Source organism: Haliotis asinina, chromosome 10, assembly GCF_037392515.1.
Source record: "Haliotis asinina isolate JCU_RB_2024 chromosome 10, JCU_Hal_asi_v2, whole genome shotgun sequence".
NCBI classification, from domain to species: Eukaryota; Metazoa; Mollusca; class Gastropoda; order Lepetellida; family Haliotidae; genus Haliotis; species Haliotis asinina.
The window spans coordinates 12005760-12033522 of NC_090289.1; the positions used below are offsets into that span (position 1 = coordinate 12005760).

Here is a 27763-nt window from a genome sequence, read left to right on the forward strand (position 1 = left end):
TCTCTGAAATGAACATATTTTACAGAAAAAATACAGTTCCTAAATTATATTTCTAAAATATAATAAAAGGAGCTCGGAGACTTTCATCATTTTCAGAAAATGTGGAAATCTAGACTTGAATGGGCTACCTTGGATATGTTTGTATCAGGGTCAGTATGACAAACTAACCCCGGTCTTCAGAGCTAAATAACATCGTACTGGTGGATGGTACAATTATAATGGTGTCAGAATTCAAGTCCAGATCAGCTACTCCTTATCCGGATAAGGGATGTAACTCCACGCAACGAAATGCGTCACAGGATTTTACACCGACAGGATACCCACCTGTAGTTCAGCTGATAAATAAATCGATATGTAAGAAAAAATCAATAAATAACAACTCACTATTAATCGGATCACAGCTGTCATGGAACTACACAGCTGACTTAAAATTATCCTATGATCTATTGTCTCCTATGCATGCAAGTCTTCGGTAGGACTCGAACAATTTTAAGTCATAATCTGTTTCCCCCGTCGTGATATTGCTGGAACATTGCTAAAAGAGGCGTAAAACCATGCTCACTCACTCACTTCAGTCCTAAAGTTAATTTCAAAAATTCTCGCCCTCTGTCAAAATCAATGCTTAACGAGTTCCAATATCTTCACTAGAGTCATCATGTCAAATATCCATTCAATATTTATCATATGTTTATTCAAATGAACAAATACACATTTGTAAATAAATACGCTAAATTGATAGTATCGATTTAATATGCAGTTAACGACAAAACAACAATTGTGGGTATTAAAGTGTAATGATATCGGTATTATTGGCGTGAATAAAACATGTACTGGTTTAACATCCCTGTAACATAATTTGAACCTCTCACTCTCCATGCAACATACTGCATTCATTAAACATCTTGCAGATAACGAAACTGACCCATTTCCAGCGAAAGGTCAAACCCAGACAATAATTGTCGGGTTGTGTTCTTATGACGCAACTTGGTAGCGTTGAAAACGTCACGTTTATAATTTTAGACATAAGTGGAACAGCAATCTTGTTGCACGAATGCCACGAGCTTATAAATCAGGTCAACAACCGCGACCCATTTGCACTCCTATTTGGCAAGAATACCTATTATCTTCTACGCACAGTCCATAGAATCAGCCCTAACAATGGCTTGGAAAGTGTATTAAAGCTGCGCTGTTGATTAATACAGCCCCCTGTAATCGATTTCATATCAACAGATGTGTATTTCAACGCTTTTGCGGAGGCGTCGGCATGTCAACTATTATAACAACCTGTCCTACCTGTCGTGAAAAGTGGACTGGTCCAAATAATAGCTAGGAAGCCATGGAGCATGTTTGAATGGAAGTCGGTCTAAATCATGTAGAGAATGTGTGTCATCTTGACCAGAGACTTTCATCCACTGGATATATCTGGATGATTAACGCTGTCCTTACGATCACAGTGGATGACACCACAACGTGTCTTGTCGCCAGTAATCGCCATTACAGGTAAGAAAACCACGAAGCAGATTTACGGCGCGAGATAGCTCGTGAACCTGCAGACCCAATTCGCGAGGTTTCCACGAGGTGGAGTAATTCAGCCCTCGAGCAGACACGTCCGAGGCCTGGATCCGCAGTTCACTCCTGATCGCCAGACGTGTTATACAATATGGTGTACATAACTTGTAATATGAGTGGCAGACACAGCGAATATTTCTATCTCAACCGAACTATTTTGCGAAAGGGTATTGCAGTGTATTCCGTGATAACAGTCGGGGGAATTCAGTATAGTGTTGTGCATTACGTTAGTGGAGCTTGATTCTGTAGTCGGATTTTATCGCCACTAGCTGATTTCTGCATCACTAATGTTGCGGATTGTCTGTAGCACATTGACGTCACGAGACTCCGGCCTGTGTTATTTTTTCAATCTCAATAGTGACCGAGACATTTTTATCGCATAGCTGGGAGGGAAATACTGGATTACGCAATTTGGAATCACCCAAGACAGGGGGGAGGTGATTGGAACATGGTTCAAAGCAGGAAGTTGGTATCAATTTGTTGAATCGGCCCCTCTAAACTACTCGATAATTTCGGCAGGTTTCGGGCTTCAAAAGTCGCCTCTTGGTGTATTTTGCGCTGTGCTCTTGTTAATATCCGAACTAGATATATATTAATTTTTGTTCTTTTAAGAAATTTGACTTCTTTCTTAAGGCAGCAGCAATAATTGTTTGGTCATAATTTGTCCTTTATTCACAAACTTGATGGTGATTTGTTGAAGTTTGTTTGGATAAGGCGGTGGTGCTTAAGTTGTTGTTTATAGTGTGGGTTTTGTTTGTTTCTTGTTAATGTTTTCATAAAATGAAGCAAGCAAGTTGTCTTGTGACAATACAGTTACGGGGTAATTGGCTACACTTGTTCCGGTACCTAAGACACAGTCCATAGCAGTGATAAATTGAAATGGAAAATAATTACACTGGTGACATTGTCATTTCAAACAATAATTCCATCAGTGGACTTAAGGAGAGTGTTTTGGAAAGGGCTCCTTCTGTTCCACCGTATTATTTCTTCTGCAGACTAACAGACATAACACTATGTGGTTCAACTGGGAATCAACCCTGAATATTGTACTTAATTTACTTAATTTAAGTTATTTTTGTGAGTCCTTTGGTAGTGGTTGTGTTAGGCATTGATAATAACTCTAGTACATATCAATTTATAAATATTATTCAGGATAGGGGAATGGGAGGAACTCTTACCAGTATTATTACATTTTTTAATAGGTGAATTTAATGTTAAAGATATTGTATTAATCTCCAGCATTCTGTTCTCACTAGTTTAATATTTACAAGTTTATGTGTGTAAACTCACTGTCATGTACCCAGAAAAATGCTGATTTTACATTTGAACTTAGTCACTATTATTAATGATCTTGTTCAATAGATGTGTTATTTTTTCTTATCTGAATATACAATAAATCAGTTTTAATTTTCACCTGTGCAGGTGAAGAAGAGAAAATATACTCTGAAACGCTGGTCCTTTAAATAAACAGACAGGCATCCATCAAATTTCCCAGGAAGTGAGTTACACGAACCACTTCTAAATGCCTTTCAAAGACTTGGAAACTCTAGGTATCTTCAATAATTTGAGTAAGAATTACGCCCATACCCCTACCCCTCCAACACACACACACACACCCACCCCCACCCTAATCAAAAGCCAAAATTGCAAACTGAAATGCATACCTCATCCTAAATATAACATTTAAAAAACTAAAACAGGTGTGGAACACAAACAATGAACGTATTTCAGTGTTGGAATATTACACCGGGGAGGTGTCAGTATTCCATGTAAAAAGAGCGAGGTACGTGTGGACCACTTTCATAATTTGTTAAGTTAGATGATATGCAGTAGACGTACATCAAATATTCCATCTTGTCCTTTATACATGAATTGTGGATTTTATTGTTTTGTGGTGTAGGATTATTTACATAATACCATCCAGTCTCTGTTTGCATTTTTTGCATGTCATGTTAAGTGTCAAATGATATTATAGTATACATGGATCATTCGAACAATGTCAATTTCATCAAAGTTCAAGGCCTCTGTAGTCTCAGTGTTGTAGAGATCTGTATGCAGTACGTACATAAAGGCGAACAGCCTATGTACATCGTGGCTTATGAAGTAGGTCTGTAGGCTGTGTATAATTGGGCCTTTTGTTTAATTAGTTTAAACATCTTTTGTCGTCTTTATATTAGTGTTTAGGTTCTGCCTTGTGTCTGAGTCATTTTGTTTCAATAAATCGCTCCTGAATTCAGTGTGTTCGTTTAGTTTCCAGAGATTGATGTACATCTGTTTTCACATTTTAAAATTATATTTTCATTTTTTTTTTAAATTGATGGAACAAAGAACATGTATGATGGCCAAAATTGATCTTAAAGTATTGGGAACGTGGGATGATTGCTTATTTTGATTTGGCAGTATAGATGATTGAATATACATAAGGAATATCAAGGTTACATATATCTTGCTTGATTACAAAAGAAGTTCATGTCAAAATAGATTATGTATGAACAATTGGAGTCACAGAGGTAGCAAAATACCCAGTAGGGGGCCAGTGAATGTATTTGGTAATTGAGACTAACACAAGCAAGTACATAAGTCAGTGACCTAAAAAGTTATATGTAGCTCTGAGATAACTTTCCGGCACTGGAGTTTAGTTTTCTCACTCACTCACTCACTCACTCACTCACTCACTCACTCACTCACTCACTCACTCACTCACTCACTCACTCACTCACTCACTCACACACACACTTGCACACTCACTCACATGAAGACATTCTTTTAATAAATATAACATTGATAGCTTCCTTTTATGTATTAACAAAATTTCAGTGTTTTATTTCTCTATACTCGATCTCAGCAATGGGACCAAATAGTTAAAGTGTTCACTCATCACATTGAAGACCCAGGTTTGATTCCAATCATCAATGTTCATCCTATTTCTGGCTCTCCCTGTTGTGATATTGCTGGAATATTGCTAAAAGGTATAAAATAAACCTACTCAGATGCAAACTGGATCATAATCAATTTGTCCACTTAAACACTAGTTTTAGTCAAATAGGAAATTGTCTGGAACGTCATTTCGGCTCACAGCAAACAATAAACCCTTTGAAGTCTTACTATAGCTTTGTTGTTGAACACCAAACGCATCAATATTGGACTCTGTGAGTGAGTGGGTATGTCACCTTTAGCAATGTTCCAGCAATATCACAGCTGGGAACACCCGAAATGGGCTTCACACATTGTGCCCATGTATGGGATCGAACCCAGGTACTTAGCGTGACGAGCAAACACCTTAACTATACGGCTACCCCACCGTGTCGTCCATGATAGACATAATTCCTTGGATCGATAAGTGAACCGATGAAATTTGGTTGGTTGAAGGGTTTGTTGGTTTGTTGTTCAGCGCTGCACTCAGCAATATTCCAGCTATATGGCTGTGGTCTGCAGATAATCAAGCCTTGACCAGACAATGCAGTGATCAACAGTACCAGCACAGTTCATATGATGACGTGTGTCAACCAAGATACGGAGCCTGACCACACAATCCATGTCACCTCTTTCAAGATGCATGGTTTGCTGTAGACCAGTTCTAACCAGGATCTTCACAGGTTCAATTATATGTGAAGTTAGGAGAACAGCTCTCAAGAAGGGGTTGAACTAACTGTATTTAAAATCTGTTGAAACGACAGGCTCTTACCATGGTGTTGTGCGTATTGCGGTACAAAAAAGGTCTTCGTTTTGGTTTGTGAGATATAAAATCTGACAACAAGAGCCAAACTTAGATAGATTTTGACAGAATGATTCGATTTGTAGACATTTTAATGAAGGATTAAAAAGGATGGAAAGAATGACTGTTCGAAAACCAAATTCTTGGACTGCATTACAGTGTACCATACCAGTTTCCTTTGGTTCAGAAAATACCATGGTTCTTCAGAAAATATTGTGGTTCTTCCGGTACTCAGTATACCATATCACCTCTACAGTTTAAAGGTTTCTTTTAATTGTGGACATGATTTCAAACATTTTCAGATATGAAACTTAAGTCAAATTGTTTAGTCAAGCCGGGGTAGAATAGGCTTTCAGCAACCTATGCTTGCTGTGAAAGGCGACCCAGCTTGTAAGAGGCGACTAACAGGATTGGATGGTCAGGCTCGCTGACCTGGTTGACACATGTCATCGGTTCTCAGTTGCTCAGATCAATGTTCATGCTGTTGATCACTGGATTGTCTAGTTTCAGACTTGCTTATTTACAGACTGCTGCCATATAGGTCGAATATTGCTGTGTGTGGCGTAAAACTAAACTCACTAATGCTGACAAGCTTCATGATAACCTTATGTGACCACACACATCAGATATTTTCAAGAATAATGTTGACATTTTTTTTATATTGCAGGATATTTCCAATGTTTTGACAGTTCATGTTACATGTATGACAACATGGGCGGGAACTTGAAGTTGTATGGGTGCATGTAATTTTCTTCCATTGATGTTGTGTTGTCAATGAGTTTTAAGGAAAGCATCATTGTCAATACTTAAGGATGCTTACGAACAGCCATTAATATTAGCGTAGCACTGGAGTTGTTTGCGCTGGTTCTTTCATGTTATTTTACAGAATACAACATCAGCAATTAGTTGAATAGCGATCAGCAAATGTAAAGCTGCCACATCTGATTACGCTGTCTTCATCCTTGTGCTGAAAGCAACTTAACAAGACATTTAGAATGATGTGGGTAAAAATCCAATGATCGTTTCCTGCTGCCTTCAGAAGCATCTTGTGAAGAGATACATCTTGTCGAGAAATAACGTTGCCATTACGACTAAATGAGCTTGAAAATTACCTTCATATGCCAACAATAATTTCCTGAAACTTGTGACTTATATGATCGCCTTGTCTAAAAAAAGATTTCCACATGACTCTTCTTTACTTATCATGTGGCATGTATTGAAAACGGTATACTTAGGGAAGGATTGGTGTGGGTACAGTATAGGATGTATTTAACACTATGTCCTAAGGGAAGTTTGGTTGTGGGTACAGGATGTGATGCATTGAACACATGGACCTTAGGGAAGGAATGATGTGGGTACAGGATGTGATGTATTGAACACTTTGGCCTTAGGGAAGGTTGGTTGTGGGTACAGGATGTGATGTATTGAACACTTTGGCCTTAGGGAAGGTTGGTTGTGGGTACAGGATGTGATGTATTGAACACTTTGGCCTTAGGGAAGGTTGGTTGTGGGTACAGGATGTGATGTATTGAACACTTTGGCCTTAGGGAAGGTTGGTTGTGGGTACAGGATGTGATGCATTGAACACATGGACCTTAGGGAAGGTTTGGTGTGGGTACAGGATGTGATGTATTGAACACAAATTCCTTAAGGAAGGTTTGATGTGAATACACTCTGTGATGTATTGAACACTAATGTCCTTATGAAAGTTTTAATATGTCTACAGTAGTTGTGATTCATTGAATGATTTGTCCTGAAGGGAAGGTTTAGTGTGATGCATTCAGTACAAGATCTTACTTGTCAATAAAGCCATGACCATGATTAGAAAACTGTTTTGTTTTCGAAATATTTACATCAAACGACTCACTTATACTGCAAGTCTTCAAAAACAGGTCATAACTGAAGAAGAATTTATCATTGAACATGGATACCAGGACAATTCTGGCTTCATTTTTATGTGCTTTAATAATCTGAATAATTGGAACATGATGATAAATTGTTGTGATACCTGAAGTCCCAGTTGCCAGGTGTGGTGGGTCATAGTAAGTCATATCTGCTTTGCTCTACAAGGTTTGTCATGTCCTAGTTACCTATTGATCACTGAGTCAGTCGGTATTTTTGATGCATAAATGTAGCAATTCTTCCATGCATGTTTGTGATTCATTCTGTATTGTGTTGTAGCTTAAAAACAACTGGCAGGTCATCAACAATAACAACAACAACAACAACAACAACAACAACAATATGCAGCCCAAAGTCTGCTGCAAATGTCAGCAAAAATTCCTAACTATAGATTTAAAATTTATGATGCCCTGCTGTGTGTTTACTAACTTGATTTCCACATTTCATCATATCCCAGTTGCGTAGAACTGTGGTCATGATGTTAGCCACTGGATTGTCTGGTCCAGACTCAATTATTTACAGACCGCAGCCATATAGCTGGAATATTGCTGAGTGTGGCGTGAAACTAAACTTACTTGCTCATCCTTGGTATCATCTCAGTGGTGAACAACTGAGGTTTTACTCACACATTCATCTGACATGTCTCCGGAACAGCAGGGTAGCCTTGTAGTTAAGGTGTTTGCTCATCATCACACTGAAGACCCCGGTTAGATTCCCCACATAGGTACAATGTGTGAAGCCCATTTCTGGTGCGCCCTGCAGTAATATAGGTGGAATATTGCTGAAGGTGGCGTAAAACCATGCTCACACACATGCTTTTCCAGTCTCCATATTAGAGTATGATGAAAGTTCTTATTTCATTACATTGTTGAAGAAACAAGGAAAAAGCCTTTTCAAATTTGAAGTGTTTTTAGGTGTATAAGTTTCTAAGGTTGGATTTAAGCATCTGTGAATCATGCACAGGCGTCAAGTTAGTGTTATTTTTCCATCTGGAGATATGTGTGTATCTCACATATTTTTCCATCTGGAGATGTGTGTGTATCTCACATATTTTTCCATCTGGAGATGTGTGTGTATCTCACATATTTTTCCAACTGGAGATGTGTGTGTATCTCACATATTTTTCCATCTGGGGATATGTGTGTATCTCACATATTTTTCCATCTGGAGATGTGTGTGTATCTCACATATTTTTCCATCTGGAGATGTGTGTGTATCTCACATATTTTTCCATCTGGAGATGTGTGTGTATCTCACATATTTTTCCATCTGGGGATATGTGTGTATCTCACATATTTTTCCATCTGGGGATCTGTGTGTATCTCACATATTTTTCCATCTGGAGATATGTGTGTATCTCACATATTTTTCCATCTGGAGATGTGTGTGTATCTCACATATTTTTCCATCTGGAGATGTGTGTGTATCTCACATATTTTTCCATCTGGGGATATGTGTGTATCTCACATATTTTTCCATCTGGGGATATGTGTGTATCTCACATATTTTTCCATCTGGGGATATGTGTGTATCTCACATATTTTTCCATCTGGAGATATGTGTGTATCTCACATTCTGTCAGTCCTAAAGACACCAGGAACAAACATGCCATTGTGAGCAAGAAAAAGAAACTTGCATATGCAATGTTTTATTTATGCACAATAGGTACAAGAAAACAAGTGGAGCTGTAGACAGTTAATGTTGTTATTGACAAATTCTTCCAGTGAGCCATACGATTCAAATCTCTGTCAATTTCCAAGCCATGAATTTTCTGAAGATTATGTCAACCACGAACAGTTGATTGTTAACACAATCCATGTGTTTATCTCACTGCAAAGCATGACATGTCATCTTCGATTGAAACCGAACTAGCAGAGCATGATGGGCTCAAAATAAACGTTCCTTTTGTGAAAAAGCTGTCATGTGTTAAGGATACGAAAGGAAATACTTATGGGACATTCCAAGACTATAGTCAGGCAGGGGGCTGTCTTATGACCTTACATTTTTCCGATTGTGTTCTTGGATTGAAATCAGACCATGGACTATATATCATTTCCATTTCAAATGAGAAGACAACCTCTTGAAACTTTCCATTCTCAGTTTTCCTGTAAACATGGAGACGTTGACATGCTGAAAATGCAGGAAACAATATGGCCTTTGTAGTTTTGCACTTAATTAATGAAGTCTATCTTGGATCCTAAATGTTAAATTATTTTTAGTGTATTTGACTTTGATGTGACTGGAATATTACCAAAAACATGTCTTTTAGGCCTAAGACAAACCATCAGTGTTCGCGTTAATGTAGAAATCAGCTTTTTTCACACAAAAAAAATAATAAAAACCTGCAAAGAATATTTTGCATGCATGTTTTAGATGCATAGATTCTGATCTGCTTAATTTTAAAAAGTACATTAAAACAGCAGCACATGGAAAAACAAATTTTGAAATGATTCAGTATTGTAATGAAAATTTCATGCTCAAAACATTTGGACTAGATATTTTTAATTTTATATCTGCATACACTCATACAAAACCTACCGCAAACACTGACCATTGATGGTTAGAATGTCTTTCAACTGGAGCCTTGAGCATGTACTAGGTGTGTGGATTTGAGCTCTATAAAAATATTGTATCGTATCGTATCATATCGTATGTCAACAGTTCTGTTGAAGCAACATAGGCAATACTCACTCTTAAAAGTAAAAAATAATGTTTGAGAACTTCCCCCTTCTGGTATCCAGATAGGTGCTTCTTTGAGCTTCATAGGGTACATTAAGCCGTCTCCTAGTCAGACATTGTGCAGTCGCCTGAGACAGCTATTGTAGTTAGTTGGTGAAGGCGAACTGACGTGAAATAGCCTGTGATGACTTGCACAATGACGTTGGAGAACCTGTTGAATAGTATGATGAGTTCACAGAGACTGGGACTCATTGTGGACTTGAGGCAGACAGCAGAGTTACTCAAGCACAACTGAAAGGAATGTTGAGGATCTGTATTTTCCCTTAACAGAACAAAGTGAGTTTGTTTGGATGTGCTCATGGTGTTTTGTCTGGATTTGAATGTTGGGTTGAACTTGTTGGTAAAGACTCTGGATCTAACAGGTTTATGGAAGGAATATTAAGATAGTTGTTGTCTATGTCGGTTCGGTTAACAGTATTTTACTGACTGGTTGATTTTCTGTGGTGGGGGCGTTAATGAATTTAACCATATTTTACATCTGGGTACTTTGGATTGGAAATGGTCCAAAGTTATCTGAACTGGTGCAAGAGGTGATGAAAGAAATCAAATGGTCAGACTTGGGGATGAATCTGACCATATGGACCATTGCTTACGATGACAGTCACAGGATTGTTAGGTCCAGACTTGCTATTTACCAACTACATCATAAGGGTCGGAAATACAGGTCATTTTTTAAAATGTAATATGAAAACACAAAAACACACATCATAATCATCTGCAGCTGTTTATGTTTCAACTTGAAGAAGTCGGGGATTCTTCACGATACGACATTATAGATGCCACATGAAAGAATTTGATGGTGTGTCACCTTTTCTCACAAGTACTTTGTCTCTTTAATCATATCCCTGGCATCAGTTGTCAATGCTTCAGAGCTTCAGGTTATTTATCTCAAATTTGTAGCAAAACAATGCAATTGATTGTGTCCTTTGGAGATGTATTTTACTTGTCTTGAAGTCAGATATCCCTCTATCAGTGACCCAGTTTATGGACAGCCAGGGAACATGTCATGCAATTATTCCTCCAGAGAGGTGGGGGCTGTTGGATAACGTAGTGGGTTCAATTCCCTACATGGGTACAATGCGTGAAGTCAAAACAATACTCACTCGCTCACTCATGTGAGATGTGACAGACAAAGTTTGTGGTTGGTATTATCAATTCACATTTGTGAAACACTTCCCAGACTGATTACTGACTGGGTATTTTTTTAGACCTTTTATTGTCAGTTTTTCATTCGGTTTATGTTTCATAGTCTGAAAAAAACATGATTGTCGTTAAACTTAAAATTTTATACAATTTCCATGTACACCTTCAGGCTGTGTTATTCTGAAGTAGAACGTAGCTGGAATATAATGACAGTGTTATGTAATAAATGATATGCAGTGTTTTCATTGATTGTTCAGATTGTTGTGATATAATTATGGCACGGTGCATTATGTAATTATCACTATGCTGCTACTTATGCATGGACGAAACTGTCAGATTGACATGCGAACTGTTCAGGAGACTGAACGTTCGCTCATTACACTGGTGATTAGGTCCATAACATCAATGCGTATGTTAACATTACAGTCGCACTCTGATAACCTTGACATCCCAATTCTTTTGAATCATGTCCAACTCAACAACAGGCAGTGGGGTAGCCTAGTGGTTAAAGCATTCGTTTGTTACGTCAAAAACCCGGTTCCATTCCCCACATGGGTACAGTGTGTGAAGCCCATTTCTTCTGTTTCCCACCTGGACATAGCTGCAATATTGCTAAAACTGGCATAAGACCTAATTCACTCACTCACTCACTCACTCACTCACTCACTCACTCACTCACTCACTCACTGCTGAAGGGAGAGGTCATTTAAGTAATAATCAATGAAAGCATGTCGTTGGGATTCAAAGCAAAGAAGCACAGTTCACTAAATGCAGTAGTTATAGAAATAGAATCATGGTTAACAAACACATTTAGTGGAAAAAAGTTGAGCCATTTTTGTTTACTGGAACAGAATAAATAAATACTTATGATATCATGATATTGAGTAAAATTATGCCCATTTTCATCCACACTTTTTGCAGGGGGTGGTTGATGATATATGTAAACTGTAAAAACTCATTTTTCTTTTGCTTTGATGAAATACCATGACTGTGGGAACATATCATGTTTTTAAACCAGACGCATGTTGCTAGATTTTTTTTTTTGTTTTTTTCTTGCCACAAGTATGATTCAAGGAACATGAATTCGCTCTGTATTAACCTGGAATGCTGTCACTTGTGTTTGTTTCTAGCAACTCAAATTGGATAAGGGACCATTCATTATCTATGGTTGGGGGATTTTTGTTGGGGTCGGGTGGGGTGATAATTATGTCTATGAAGAAGCATGACCAATGTGAATGTTCCTCTCAAACCTATATACAAAGTGATCCCCTGCATGTCATGTACACCATCAATGACACCCCTTCTTATACTTTGGTACAAAATTGATGACCCCCCACCCCCACCTCCCATGAACAAAATGGGTGACCCACCCCTCTAAAGTTATCATCACATGCACACTCATACATACTTGTATTAACTCTTCCGAAGTCAAAACCTAGGACGATCTGTGCTACAGGTCTTCGACAAGAAGCCACTTTTGCAAGAGGCGACTAACAAAATCAGGTGGTCAGGGTCACTCACTTGGTTGACACGTCATTGTATCATAATTGTGTAGATTGATGCTCATGCTGTTAGTCACTAGATCTGTTTGGACCAGATTTACAGACCCCTGTCAAATGGCTACAATATTGCTGAGTACAGCTGTAGATGACATTCAAAACAACAGATATGCAAGAAATGAGTGAAAAGGGAGGTATATTTATGTTCTCTAGACCAACAACTGAAATGAACATATTTTACTGAAAAAATGTTCATAGTGAAAAAAAAAATGATATAATGAAATGGAGCTCAGAGACTTTCTTCATTTTCAGAAGCTAAGGAAATCTAGACTTGCCACATGTTCTAGACTTACGTGGGCTTTCTTGGATATATATACTTCAAGGTCTGTACGACAGACTAGGTGTTTTCATGAAGCATTATTGTTTTTCTACTATTTAGTTTTAAACACAAGCATGTCTTTGGCCCTAGCTGATTGTCATAACAGTACACCATATTCCACAATATTCATTCTAAGTCACAGTCTCTTACACTGACCTTTACTTAAAAGTTTAGGAACATCAATGTAATTGTCATGTCAGAAGTCCAAAACGTAAAGATATAATCAAAAAGAAAAAGTGCTGCTCTGCTGCTTTGGAAGATTGACAACTAGTAACAGAAATGACAAGAAGCCACTTTTGCAAGAGGCAACTAACACAATCAAGTGGTCAGGGTCATTGTATCCTAATTGTGTAGATTGATGCTCATGCTGTTAGTCACTAGATCTGTTTGGACCAGATTTACAGACCCCTGTCAAATGGCTACAATATTGCTGAGTACAGCTGTAGATGACATTCAAAACAACAGATATGAAAGAAATGGGTGAAAAGGAAGGTATATGGATGTTCTCTAGACCAACAACTGAAATGAACATATTTTACAGAAAAAAGGGTTCATAGTGATAAAATAAAAGATAATTGAAAAGAGTCCTGAAATTTTTTTCATTTTCAGAAACTGTGGAAATCTAGACTTTCCACGTTTTCTTGACTTGCAAGGACATTCTTGGATATATTTTCTTCAGGGTCTGTATGACAGACCTGTGCTTCAGATATACTATATATAGGTCCTACCAATATTCAGAAATTTTTCTCAGCTACAAACATATTTGACAATGACATGTAATGGCTAAAAATGGCCCATATACCATGATGCTGATTAAACCTCTGCCTCTGTTTCTTCCTTGTAGGACCTGATCGTCCAGGCTTAAAGGTTCAAAATAGCCATGAGAAACATGGTCGACCAGTTTGATTGATCAGGGTGTCTGCCTGGGGCTGGCTATTAAATGTGACCTAACCCAGAAACCCATTGTACGCTGTGGGAGTAAGTTCCTGGATGTATGAAAACATTATGATACATTTATGAGGGCTGTGTTCCAATCAGGTCAGCAAACGTCAAGGTCAAGGTGACCCTGTAGAGAAGTGGTTTCCAGTCATTAAGGTTGATGACACAATTTATGTTGTTGTGTCCCTTGGACATGTGAGGATGGGTTGGGGGGAGAGGTTGTAGCTCAGTGGTTAAAGCATTTGCTCATCACACCAAAGACAGGTTCGATTCCCCACATGGGTAGATTGTGTTGAGGCCATTTCTAGGGTCCTGAAGCCATTTCTAGGGTCCTGCGCCAGAGTATAGCTGGAATATTGCTAAAGAAACGTAAAACCCAACTTGCTCTTTCTTTTTTCTAATGTGATCTATTATACAAGATATACGACAGATATCTTAAATGAAACAGTCTAGCTATTCTCGAAACCTTCGTAGCCCTACAAAGTTCTTAAGCCCATTCTTAACACATTGGCTACGGCAAAATTTCAGAATTCTTAGAGCTACGAACGTTTCAAAGAATAAGGTCCCTGTTCATTCTCAGAAAGAACAGGCGTAGTGCAAAACTTGAAAACAAATTAAGGCAGTGACTGACAGAATAGTCACAGTCCCTCAACCACATTATTTCATAATTTCCTGGCACCTGCTGCAATCCTAAAGCCCTAAATGAAGCAAGTCTAAATTTCCTAAGGTTATGAATTTCTGGTCTCCCTACGGCTTCTTTTCAGTTTAAATGGGTTTATTTGTTACTGTCAAAATTATATACTATAAATCATGAAATTGATGCTTCACAAATTTAATGCAAGTGGGAGGGTCTAGCCTAAAATGCATCATAAAATGATTGCGAGTTCAGGAATCTATGTTGAAGATAAGATGTGACACCCTGAATCTTTAATGTTCCTTTTCTTTTCACACTTGTTATTTACCACTTAACCTAAACTGAATCTTGATAAGAAATGAACTGAAATTTGCTGGCGAACGTTTTGATTACACTGCCGTGTTTAATCATCTGATTGCTTGCTAATTTTTGTGTTATATTTATATATGTAATCCGAAATGTAAGAAAGAGTGCGAAATGATCCTGCTTGGTTGGATAATATACAGCCTGGCTGACGTGCTTCAGTGACCTAAAACAATGACCAGTGATTGTAACCAGTGATAATTACATGTGACTTGAGATGAGGAAGTGACCTGTATTGGTGTAATGTGTAGTGTCAACACTTTCGCTATTGTTACATACTCGTAATTTGCTGATGAATAAGTTCTATTGATATCAATTAAATTCGTGGAAATTAGTGCTCATTTGTGAGTTAATGATATGAGAGATGTCTAAATTGTTGTTATATTCTGTATTGTTATGATGAATACTGACCTGTAGATTGTAAAGACAAGAGATTTTTGTATTCTGTCTTTGTCAGACTGAAATGAATCGTTATAATAATGCTTGAGTACTGACATATCTTTTGCATGAATAAAATGTTTGCATTAATTTTATGATTTACAGTATATTCTGAGAGAAATCATTAGTGTTTTGGAGGAGCTATGTAAATACATTTTCAGATTGTATGTTTATGTTGTATGGCTTGTTGCAAGAGATGCTAATAGTATCGGGTGGCACATGTCACCGTATCCCATTTGCAAAGGTCAGTGCTCATGCTGTTAATCACTAGATCTGTTTGGACCAGACTTGATTATTTACAAACCGTTGCCACATAGCTAGAAAATGCCGAGTGCAGCAGTAGATGACTAACAAACAAACAAAATAAAGTACAAGTTGGATATGAGTGAAAAGGGAAGTACATTGAAGTTGTATTTCCACTATGCTGTTGAGACTATTATTGACATATTTGCACTACAGTTAGACTCGCATGAGTTTGGTCCAAGCTGATTGTCATAACAGTACATCATTTACTACAATATTCATCTTAACCTCACTGGGTTGGTTAGCACGTGTCATCATATCCCAACAGTGTAGATCAGTGTTCATGCTGTTGATCACAGGATTATCTGACACAGTTTTTCACAGACTGTCAGCAGCTGGAATATTGCCAAATGCAGCGTTACACAACTCACAAGCATACCATGTTAGCCATTAAGATATTAAATATTAAGACCGGCGTAATTGTGTTTTATTCTTTCACAACAGGATGTGTTAACAAAGAACTTCTTGTTTTGCAGAATGAATCATCTTACATGTACAGAGAGTCGCCATGCATATCCAGAAGCATCCTTGCTACAGCAGCACTTTGATGTTTTGAGGTGAGGATGATGTTTTATGTCTGGCAGAGGCAATTACCTATAGATTACCTATTTATATATATATATATGCTTCACGGATCGCATGTCATGCAACAAATGGATTTCAGCATTGACAAGTCACCCTGAACAGGCTCAATAGTCATATGAATAACAATTCTGTATCCAGAATTCACAGTAAAATATGGTGAACTTACCCTTTCTAATATTTTAACAACCTGGTTATGAAAATTTGAAAATTTAAGTGTTTGAATTTAATTTGCCTTTTATGGTTAGCCTGACTCTTATGTACTCAGTGAGCCAGACCTTTATGAAAAGTGTACTAGGAAATGACAAAAGAAATAATTTGACTTCAGGATTTATTAAATACAATTATTAAAATTCAAGTTATTTTGCCCCAAGATAATGTTTGGCTCCTCTTTTGTAAACATTTAATTGTATGTAGTGAAACGGTGAAAGAGTAATATTCATGTCAAGCCTTGGAAGTATATTTTGGAGACGAAGTTTTTTAGGAAGTCTGTAAATAGGTATGTCTTTAACATTGTGAGAACTTACAGTTAAACCTACTTTAATTAAACAAAAATGTTTACACTTTTTATAAGTTTTGTTTTATTTCCATTTAGGGCAACTGAAGCATGGAGACTGATCAAAAGTGAGATTTTTAGACTAGCCTAGCATTGTCTAGTCTAGCTTTGTCTGTTTGCGATGAAAACGTACAGATGAATTTCACTTTAAACAAAAAGTTAATTGAATAAGGGAAATTAAGATTACGATTCCTCGTAATTTTACGTTGCCAACTGAACGTTTAAATCTCAGAATTTTAGTTAACTTACAATAAAAGATGTTTAACAAACGATCATGGATTCAAATCTCCACAATTGTTTATATTACAAGGAAGTATGCAGATTAAGTGAAATACCGAGAACAAGTAGGTTTGGTCAAAGTTTATTCTTATCACATTCCACTCACTCATTTGTTTCGCTGTTCCAACTATGAGGTTTCGCAATCTTAATTTCACTTTATTTCGTTACTTTTTTTTGTTCAAGGTGAAATTCATTAGTGTGTTTTCACAGCAAACAGCCTGTAAGTAATGTATTCTCTCATCATGGCCAATAAACATTAGGATTTTTTTTTTTAGTATGGAAATTTCATTAATATTTTTATTATTCTTAAAAAAATACAACCGACAGATCAGTAAAACAAGAAATAAAATTGGTCTGACCTAAATAAACATTAAAACATCTCCAATTCAGGCTTTAGAGTATTTATTATTTACTATATTTATTTAAAAAAATATGTGGTTCACATTACAAAGTTAAACAAATGTACGTCTTTGTGCATTCTGACAAGAAAACATGAGGTAATGCATATGACATTTATGATCAGTATCTGCAACTATGATGACAGCAGTGATTTCAGTTTCAAACTGAGATTTGTATTCATAACCTTGTGAAATTGTTAACTTGTCTGGAAAGAAGTAGTTTGATTCGGATTCACCTGAACAGGTACTGATATGACCTATGGTATGTGTATTGTCTGTATTGAGAGTTGACTGGTTTCTTTATTTCCCTTATCTCATAACATTCAGTCAACTGGAAGAAAACTTGCAAAGGTTGAAAAAAAAACAAATCAAATCAAATTAATCTTTCTTCTGAGACTGAAATTCAGTCTTTAAAGTGATCGGGTTGCCTGTGTAACACTTACAGTAAAGGTTAAAACGATACCAACTAAGAGAACTTCTTGATTTAATTGTACAAATTAGTAGAGTTGAAGCGATTGACCTCGGTTGCTTTGTATTATTGATATTGATGATATAAGTGAAAAATCAAATGAAACTTTAGAAAGTTTGTTTCGTATTAAATCCAGATGCAAACAACTGATTCAGTGTCTGAGAAATAAAACTGCAATGTAAATAATAAGTTGCAGGGGTGTTCCTTTCTATAATCTTGCATCATGCTCCATAACCAGTGTTTAAGAATATTTTAGAAACTTTTGGAAGGATTCATGAAAAAGAATAAACATATTCAATAGCTAATCCCAACTGCAACTTTGATCACATCACACAAAGTTCTTGCACTTACTAGTAATTGAATGACATTGTCAAAAAGTGAAAGTTTGTACTAATGAGATCTTGAGCATTGATGTTGGATTTTTAAAACAAAGGCGTGTTCAGTGATGTCGTAAATAATGATGATATTTCTATGACCTCCAATGAAGGCAGTGGCCAGTGATCCAGGAGTGTTTGTAGGTATAGAAACATGAATATTTTCTTTCCTAGTAGAAGTACATTGGGCATATTCTTCTGATGGTTCTATGTTTATCTTGAAGTAAGTTTATATATATGACGGATGAAGGTGGGCACAACTCTACTGTTGGTAATAATGGGTGTCCATTCCATATTACTGACAAAATGAGATCAGTAGAAAGTTCTTTTATAAATTCTGCAATTTTTAGTTCCATTTAGTAAGCAGCGTGCCGATGTACAAAGATATCTTAGCGCTAAGGTCACTGGAACTATTATACTTTAAGGTGGACTTGAAGTATACATAGCGCTAAGGTCACAGGAACTATTATACCTTGAAATGGAGTTAAAGTAGACTTAGCGGTAAGGTCGCAGGAACTATTATACCTTAAGATGGAGTTGAAATAGACTTAGCGCTAAGGGGACTGTAACTACTACATGTTAAATTGGAGTTAAAGTAGACTTAGCAGTAAGGTTGTTTTGTACAGTGGCATCCTGGGCACCGCTTCACAAAGCTATTGTAGCGTTATGACTGTCGTAAGTCTTTGTTACAGTATAGGACTTGTGACAGTTAAAGCGCTACAGTAGCTTTGTGGAACAGGGTTCAAAACTATGTTGAAGCATGGATGGATGGATGGATGGATGGCGTGCGTGCAGTTTTTACTTGGTAGGTAGGTAGGAAGGTACTCCTTACAATGTTAGCAGATGGCATTTATAGTCTTAATCTTTCTCTTTGCAGTACCTGAAGCAAAGAATGGGACAGAACGCCTCAATGGAAGGAAATCCATTAATGAGTGCAAATACCAGAGACGAACAAGTAACCGTGAGAAGCATTACAGAGGATACTACCAGTGGAAAGGAAAATAAAATTGATGAAGAAGGACAGGATTCCTCAACAGACTCTGACATGAAGAACAATTCAGTTCGGGCTGCTATCGACTCTCTCATAGAATCATGCCTGGGAGTCAAGTCGGATGAGTCTGAGACAGAAGACTCAAAAAAAGATTCTGAGGAAAAAGCCAGTCCACCTCAAACAGCTGCGACACAAGACGGAGGAAGCCAGCCTGTTGATGTTGTGTTCAGTTTCATGAAGGATCGTATTGTGGATATGATAAAGAGTGACACCACTGAAGAAGTGACAAATCAGATACCCAGCATTGACATGGCTGTCAGTTGCAAACCTGACTCTAAGCAAATGACCAGTGAGAAGAGCCAGACCTCTTCTAGACCAAGCTTGTACGAGTCTCTCAAGAGGGATGACAATCTTCCTAAAAACACAGTGAGACTGCAGACTTTGATTGACAAAGTGTTAGATAATTCACTGGGGGAGGACATGAACACTTCTCTCCCAGATATGAGCCACAAAAGTCCAGTTTCCATGAAATCCCTTGCTCAAAATGCACCTGTTACTGAGTCAGCCATGATAGTGTCAGCTCCATCATCCACGAACACATCAGTGGTGTCCAGTGTGAGAGAGAAGAAAAGAAGTCCTGAAATGGAAAACTTGCAAAACAATATGGTTTGTCTTATGGATCACATTGAACGAGTTCTGGAAAAGAGTTTTGTCAACGAAGATCAGAGCACTACTAGCCCTGAACCAGCTGTAGCAGTAACTGCTCCTAAAGAAACAACGAGCACAAGTAGTGGTTCAATAACTCAGGGCAAACCTGTTACAAGTGTATCTGGTAATGGTGGCTTAGATGGGACAATTAGTGTGCAGGACATTGTTGACCGAGTCATTAGTCAAACTGAGGTGATCAGTAAACTGTTGTCCCCAGGCAGTTCAGATGAGGCTCTAGCAGAAAATCATGGTACTGCTTCTGACAATAAGAAAGGCTATCCCCATGAGCGTTCTCGGGATAATGAGCGTCCACATCATCGATCACCTGTGCCTGGTGCTAGCAAATCCCCTTCCAGGTATTCTGATGCAGGATCCAACTCTCACTCTGATGGACATTCTGAAGCACATAGAAACTGGTCTCAGAAACATCAACAAGACAGTCACCATGGGCAACACTCAAAACATATGCCTGTGGAAAAGGTTAAGGACCCAAAGCAGTATGAACCTGCTGGATATTCTGTCAGTAAATATGCGACAATGGCAAAGCAAAATGAAGCAATGATGGCCCGTTTCAGCCCAAGAGCTTTAGCTCCATACCTAAATGGTGCAATCCCTCGTCAGGGGATGCTACCAAAAGCTCAGATGTACATGTTGCGTGGACACCCAATGTACATGCCGCCAAGGGCTTTTCCTCCTCCTCTGATGAGGGCTGATGGTGTTTTAGCTTCGGATAATGACACCTCCTCTTTTTCTCATATGCCTAGTAAAAACTGTCGATGTGTAAGTTGCCGAACATTCTTCCAATACGAAGAAAAGTCTGCAAAACAAAGCAAGCCGTCAGCCAGCAGTGCATCCCCGATGATGAGTATGCCAATGTCACAGGCCGAACCGTCTTTTTATCAGAATCACCTCCAAGTGCCAGTTCAACCCCCACATACTCAAGGTACGATGGTGAAGCAAGATATGGCAAGGATGCAAGCAACATCCCCAAGCAAATTTCCCAACACAAGTGCAGTTCACATGGCTAATATGATTCAGTATCCAGTTCAGCCAATTAAACCCTTGCCATACCCTGCTACTTTAAGTCATGGAGTACAGATGGTAGGTGATGGCTACAATCCAGAAATGGCCAAGTCTGACAGAAGACAAGACAGAGGCAGCTCTCATGCAAGGCAAGACATTTATCATCACAACGAAGGAGGCCCATACCCTTGCAAAGATTTCCCAAGAAACACTGAAAACATTCAGCAGCCAGGTAGACATGGCCAGCCCTCTGGTGCCAGTATTGGAAGTAGGCAGGATGTTGTGCATCCCCACAAACCGAATGTCTCTCTTCCACATCCAGGAAGAGGGGACAGGTATGCCTCTCCCCAGGCACCAGTTCTTGATCTCACAGTTAAAATACCAGAGAGTGTTCCTATTGCTCAGCCGGGACCAGATATAGTGGATAATGATCAGCCCCTTGATTTATCCAAAAAGCCTTCCAATCCTGTTAGTGTGCCTAGAGACATTCATAGAGAAGGTGGTGCAAGTGTCCATGGTCAAGGAGACTACAGTGGTCGTGGTAACCACCACCTGCTGCATCTGGAGAGTAGTGTAGACAAGCTCTTCCAGCAGGCACATTGCGGCTACCCCCGGAAAGACATGATGCCAATGGACAGAGGAGGTGGTGATACTCCTGGCAACGCTATCATGGCACCAACAGGTACAGTTTCAGGTATGATGATGTCACCCGGTGGGCACAGACCTCAGCTTCATCCTATTCCAGCACCAACATTCTCGACAGCTCCTTCTACAAAGTCAGCCCTTTCACCAGTCAGACCATCAAATCAGGTTTCCATTTCACATGCTCAAGGTCCAGCTCCATACCCTTCAATAACTCAGGAAAAGTTATCACCTAAAACCTCAACATCACTTACGTATCTGTCTCAGACTTCTACTCATCAGTTCAGGGAATCGCCCCAACCTCTAGCATCTCCACAAGGATCAGAAAAAGGGGACCTATCTCAGAGGAAAGGCAGCGTGTCTAGGCATGAGCCCATTCAAAGTATCATTGGAAACCATCCTCCAAATGATATCCTGTATCTCATTTGTCGACTTTGTAGACAGACTTATGGCAGTCCTTATGGGTTTCGAAAACACTTTAGAAATCAACATGGTTTTGAGCCAAGAGCTGAACATACAATTGTCCAAACAATCTCTGCAACTAAATCAGCACTGCAGAGTCCTTACGTGTTGACACCTCAAGATCATCAAGGAGAGCCCTTGATCCCGACTGGACGAAGCTCAGCACCACCTGAAAGGGATATTGTTTCTACGCCAGGTTCTGATTTCTACAGGGGCAAGAAGGAGAGCTTGTCTCCTCTGGATTCAAGGGGTATCTCCCCAAGTCAGCCTGCCCAGCAAGAATGGAACAACAGCAAAGCCAGGACATATAGACGTGCTAGCGATGGTCGTCCAAAAAGTTCCCTTCGTGAAGACTGTGAGGATACCAAGTATCTTCAATGTCAACAGTGTAATCAAACATTTCAGCTCAATGATTTTGGGTCATACAAGCGTCATTGTCGTCAGCACAACCAGGCAAGGCCACCAGGGCCATTCATTGGCACTGAAAGTCAAATGAGTGACTCTTCTGCTGGACTGGAACAGAATGATAAGCACCTTGGAAGAGTGGGATTGTGTAGGTTTTGTGGTTGCCAGTTCTCTGCATTAGCCCTTGAAGAACATGTCAAGTCAGTTCATTATAAAGAAATGTATTCAAATGGACAGTCCTCCCAAGCCAAGAAGCCTCACTCTAGCAGTATTTCAAATCCTACCTCTCCAGAAGGTCACACACAACGGTCAAGGATGGATTCTGGTGTTGGCAAATCTATCCCTGAGTTTCACAAATTCCTCTCGGAACCAGTTCCCAATCCAAATCTGGAGGTTCAACGCTTACCAGCAGATCAAATAACTGTTAGTGCTAGTCCTGATAGCAGTAGTGACAAGCCGTCTCAATCGGACTACACTCATCCTACATCTACCACTTCTCAGGCCACCTGTCCTCATGACTCTAGTGTAGATTCTAGGCCCAAACAGGACCAGCCTAGCAATGATAAAAACAACGATTCAAATTGTGTTGATTCCAAAGCTAAGGAGTTGATGTATCTCCATGTGGAAGACGATAAGGATTCTGGCTTTTCGGGAGAAAGGTGTTCATCATCCGAGTCAAGATCGCTTTCAATAGAAAGCACCCAAGATGGAGCACCTTTGGCATCACCTGCAGAAGGTGATGAACTGCAGACCAATTTTTACAGACATAAAAAATTTGGAAGTCATCGCAAGAGAAAAGAATCTTGTGAAAATCCAGAGTCAGAGTCCAAAGTTCCAAAATTGGACCAATCTTCTGGTGCTAATTCAAAAGAAAAAGGTCTTTGTGCTCAATCTAGTAAGGACGAAAAGAGAGATACTCCTGTGTCAGCAGACAATAGTGGCAAAAGTCCAGACAAGGAGGTTGTGTCAGAAACTCCGAAGAAGACGGGAGCTAAGCAGGAGGCTCGTCACCAGTTGCCTTTTGTCTGGGATAGGGTGACTCGAATCCAGGCAGGGAAGAACATTAAACCACCGAATTATATGACGTAGGGTTCTTTGTGGGACTAGATTTCCTGTAATGTGCAATTTGCATGTGTGAGTGATGGGAGAAAGAGTAGAATAGTTTAGGTACTGATTAACTCATTCAGGATAGCACAGGAAGTGATGTCAAGTCTGGACACAGTCAAAATGGGAGTTCTTAGGTCATACCTAGTATCTGATGCAAATTGGATCATCTTTCAACTGAGGTCATTTAGTGGTGACAACCAAAAAGCACATAAGGCCAGACCAATTTTATTTCTTGTTTTAAGTATTTTCGTCCTCAGAAAACCTCATTTTTTTATTTAAAAAAACCCAACACAATAAGATTTTTTTTGTTGTTGGTAAGTTTACATTTTTGGTAATGAAAACATGAGAATTTAATTTTTTTTTTGGGGGGGGGGGGGGGGAATTTTTGTTGTCATATTCTTGAAACAATATAACTGACAGGTCTGTTAAAAAGAAGAAACAAAATTGGTCTGCCCCAAGGCTGTCAATTGTAATATTTGAAAAGGGCATGTTTGTGGAATTTATCCCTTCTTTTTTATGGCTCCTGCACGAAATTCAGTAACCAACAGTAACAGAAACACAGCTCTGTTTTTTGTCAAGTTTTTAAATAGAAGACATGAACATGAATGCTTACTTATATGAGATTTCATTTTTTCGAAACTTGCATTTCTTTTGCTGTTCAGTATATGTTTCAACACTGGAATGAAGTCCATTTTTGTGTGACAGGTAGCTTTGTGTGACAGGTATGCAGTCTGAAGAAAAACTCAGATATTTCAAGTGAATTTAGTTTTTACATCTTCGACAAACTGCTTCTCATATCTTGCTATGCAGGGTAATGAAACACGCACAAATTTCAGCCACACCACAGGACTGGTTATATGTAATACTTGCAAGCCTTGACCAACATTTATCTGCCACAGAAATCTCTTCATGTATGTAAAGTTTTACCCGACCATCAGGCACGTGAATTTGAGAATCTGGCTGTCCACTTTGAAAATAACCAGTCCTGGATGACCGGGTAATCAGGTATTTCGAAAACTGCTTGGAGCTTTCCAGTATTATATTTCTTCCTCAGACATTCACTCCTGTGACTCACTGTCAGTAAGTTGTAGCTTAAGAAATGATATTTTAGATCAATTCTTGTCCACAATATTGGTTAATCTTCCATGGGTTCATGCGACATTTTCAGTTAGTTGTTAAACACCTCTCTTCCATCACTCCCACTATTTGTAGAATAACAATACTGTGCTGTTTAAATGCTTTCTTTGTGGCTGTTTCTTAGATAATTAAGGCCACAAGCATTGTGCTTCTTTCTCCAGCAACTATGCGAATAATCAAAGGGAGGTAACTCTAAGTATTTTCCCCCATGTTTAGAATCTTGTGTGTCTTGAGCAATGAGGTTTGACCCATCCAGTTATGTTGCTCACATCTTTTTCAGTATCAGTTAAAAACATACGTGAAATTAGTATTTTTAATGAGTAAGGTTTATCCTGAAAAAGCTGAATGCTTGATGACATTTCTGCTTAAAAAATTATGGGAATTACCAGAAAAAATAACAACAAATTTACTTATTTTTGAACTGTACAGTTAACTGAACAATTAAAATTAATTAGTTATTTAGATTCTTTGTTTATTCACGAAATTTGTCTCGCCACAGATAAGTAACACACATTAGGTGAACAGTGACATAATAATTTCGGTCAGAATTCAAGTTTCAGTTTTTGATAGATTATACCCTATGTTGTGGAATGATAACGTCACCATTTCTAGTTTCAAATTTCAGTATCCCACTGTCTGGATGTGCAGAGGCCATTTTCTAATACATTGTCTCTTGAATAAGTTATTATGTTTGATGCCATCGTTACAGCCAGTATGTCTTCTTGACATACTGGTTGTAGCCTGATTGTAGACATATTCAAAATTTGGTTTTCAGAAAACTTCTTTGTTTTAGTCCCTTTTTCGCTGAGAGAAAGTGTAACAGATCAAGGTAATAACATCTAACAAATGTGTACAATGTTTGTTGACTCTAAATATGTTTATTTTCATTCTTATTTTCATGTTATGGGAATCCTGTCGAGGATCATATCTCTTTACCAAAGCACAGGAAGCTGGCAAAAAACAGGAATAAGATACAGCTTTCTTTAGTGAAAATTTACAATTGTCCCTAATTTATAAAATATGTTTAGATGATATTCTTATGATATGAACATAACTGGTTGTTCCTAAATTTCATGCGGTAAACACATTTTCTACCGAGATCACTGATGCGTGATACTTAGTGGTTGTTTACATCATAGACTGGTAACTAGGAAGTGGCCCAAGTCTGTGAATTATCAACATGTTGCAATGTAATGAATATTCGTGAGTTTTAACCAACTTGGAAAAATCGTAACTTTTCCCAGCCCTTTCCTACAGGATTCCTCTTCCTAACACCTGATAACGTTACTTTCTCGTTATGCTGTGAGAATGGGAGACGCCTCGAAAAGTCAGCGACCATGTTTTTCATCGAGGTCAAGTGCGATATACACCTGATGGATCTAGCTGTTGATAGATGTTAGAGGGGAAATATCTTCATTTAAAAACAACAAGCATACATACGAAAAGAACTGTTTGTATTATTTCTTCAGTCGATATCCATAAGTACCGCGAGAATAGGAGATGCCAGTACATGTATAATTAGAGGAAATGAGTCACTTCTCATTAGATTAAATCCTGGACTAAAACCCATGCCTGCATTTTAAAAACCAGCATATAAAGTTTCAAGATGTTTTAGCCATGGAGAGGATATGTAGCTTTCAATGGTTTTATCAGTTATTTAATAACCTTGCATATTACAGAATTAGATAAAAAATTGTTTTACATTTTGGAACATAATCAGTCTGCCCAAGAAAATTCATTGACCTGAAAAAGCATTAATCGATTCACCCTTGCAGGTAATAAATTTTCAGCTTGTAAATTGTCCAATGATGTGCTGACAGCTTATTTTTTGTTATGTATTTTTGTTCTGTTTTTTAAGTTGTTGGTTTTTGTTGTGTTTTTTAAACAAAAAGTAAGAATGTGCTCATTGATCTTACCTTCACTGTCCCCGTTACAGATGCACTGAGGGTATTTTTTTAAAAATTGATAATAACTGCAACCTGTATCACGGGCTGTCATCATTCGTAATGTTGTCTGTTATTCATATGAATCCGCACGCCACACATCCGCTGTAAAAAAAATTAAGTTCATCACGTGCCCCACCATCTTGTTCAGCTAACCGGAAGTAATCATAAAGAGTTATCTCCCTTCGAAGATTCTTTTTGTCCAGGGCTTGAGAAAATGTTATTGAATTGCAAAATTTATTTTGAAAAAAAACATCATTTTTTAATGGTTTATACCACTTTTGGATCAGTATGAAATATCCATTTCGAGCTAAAAATAGTGCTATAAAAATTATATGATGTTAATATCTTGTTTGAATTTGAAAGTGTTTAGAAGATGTTATATGCTCTTTGTATTGTATTAAATTGATCTTACAGATCAGAATTATCTGACAGACAGATTGTCTTTAAAAGAAAAAGTTTAGTGACAGAAGTTTTCTCGTGCATTTCATTTAATTCCAACAGGACTGGAGGAGTCCATCATGGGAGTTGCATTCACAATTCATTGTTTTAGAAAAAAACTCCTGACTTCCTACGTATGAATGGACCGGTGTTGTTTAGTATCTGGCCTTGAGTTTGTATGCTGGACTTGCCGATTGGAAACCTAGATTACAGGATGAAGATTGTTGTAGAAGTGTAGAGTATTGTCGTGCATCATCCAAGATGATATTGTTGTGTTTACTTCACTGCCTTGTTTCAACGTGTTATTGTATCAATTTACAATGGGAAAAATGTATTTGAAGAGTTTGCGGACGTGTTTGTTTTGTCTGTGGTTTAGTTTTATGACATGATGGCAGTGGGTCTGTGTACAGCTGCTGAGTCTGTGGACTGATGACCACATTTCAGCAGGACTTCTGTGACTCGTCCTGCCCCACACTGGAAACATGGATCAGAACTACCTCCTCAGTTTTGTTTAAAAATATATGCCCATGGCTGTGGGGAATTCAGGTGGACCGATATCCTCAACCAGGGTATGAAACTCTGGTCAGTCAGACCACAGTGCTGGTTCAGTGTAAAACTTGCCA

The 27763-nt window shown here is 38.2% G+C and overlaps 1 protein-coding gene across 2 annotated transcripts; it reads left to right on the plus strand.

Annotated features, from left to right (window-relative positions):
- Positions 1 to 1317: 1317 nt before the first annotated feature.
- LOC137297704 (uncharacterized) lies at positions 1318 to 27485 on the plus strand. Of its 2 annotated transcripts, none has more exons than XM_067829627.1 (3): positions 1318 to 1500; positions 16100 to 16180; positions 19159 to 27485. In XM_067829627.1, the coding sequence occupies exon 3, from the start codon at positions 19174 to 19176 to the stop codon at positions 23599 to 23601; it is 4428 nt and encodes a 1475-aa protein (XP_067685728.1). In that variant the 5' UTR covers positions 1318 to 1500; positions 16100 to 16180; positions 19159 to 19173; the 3' UTR covers positions 23602 to 27485. The 2 variants fall into 2 exon arrangements, with proteins under 2 accessions (XP_067685728.1, XP_067685729.1); XM_067829628.1 differs by lacking the exon at positions 1318 to 1500 and adding an exon at positions 10119 to 10201.
- The last annotated feature ends 278 nt before the right edge of the window (positions 27486 to 27763 follow it).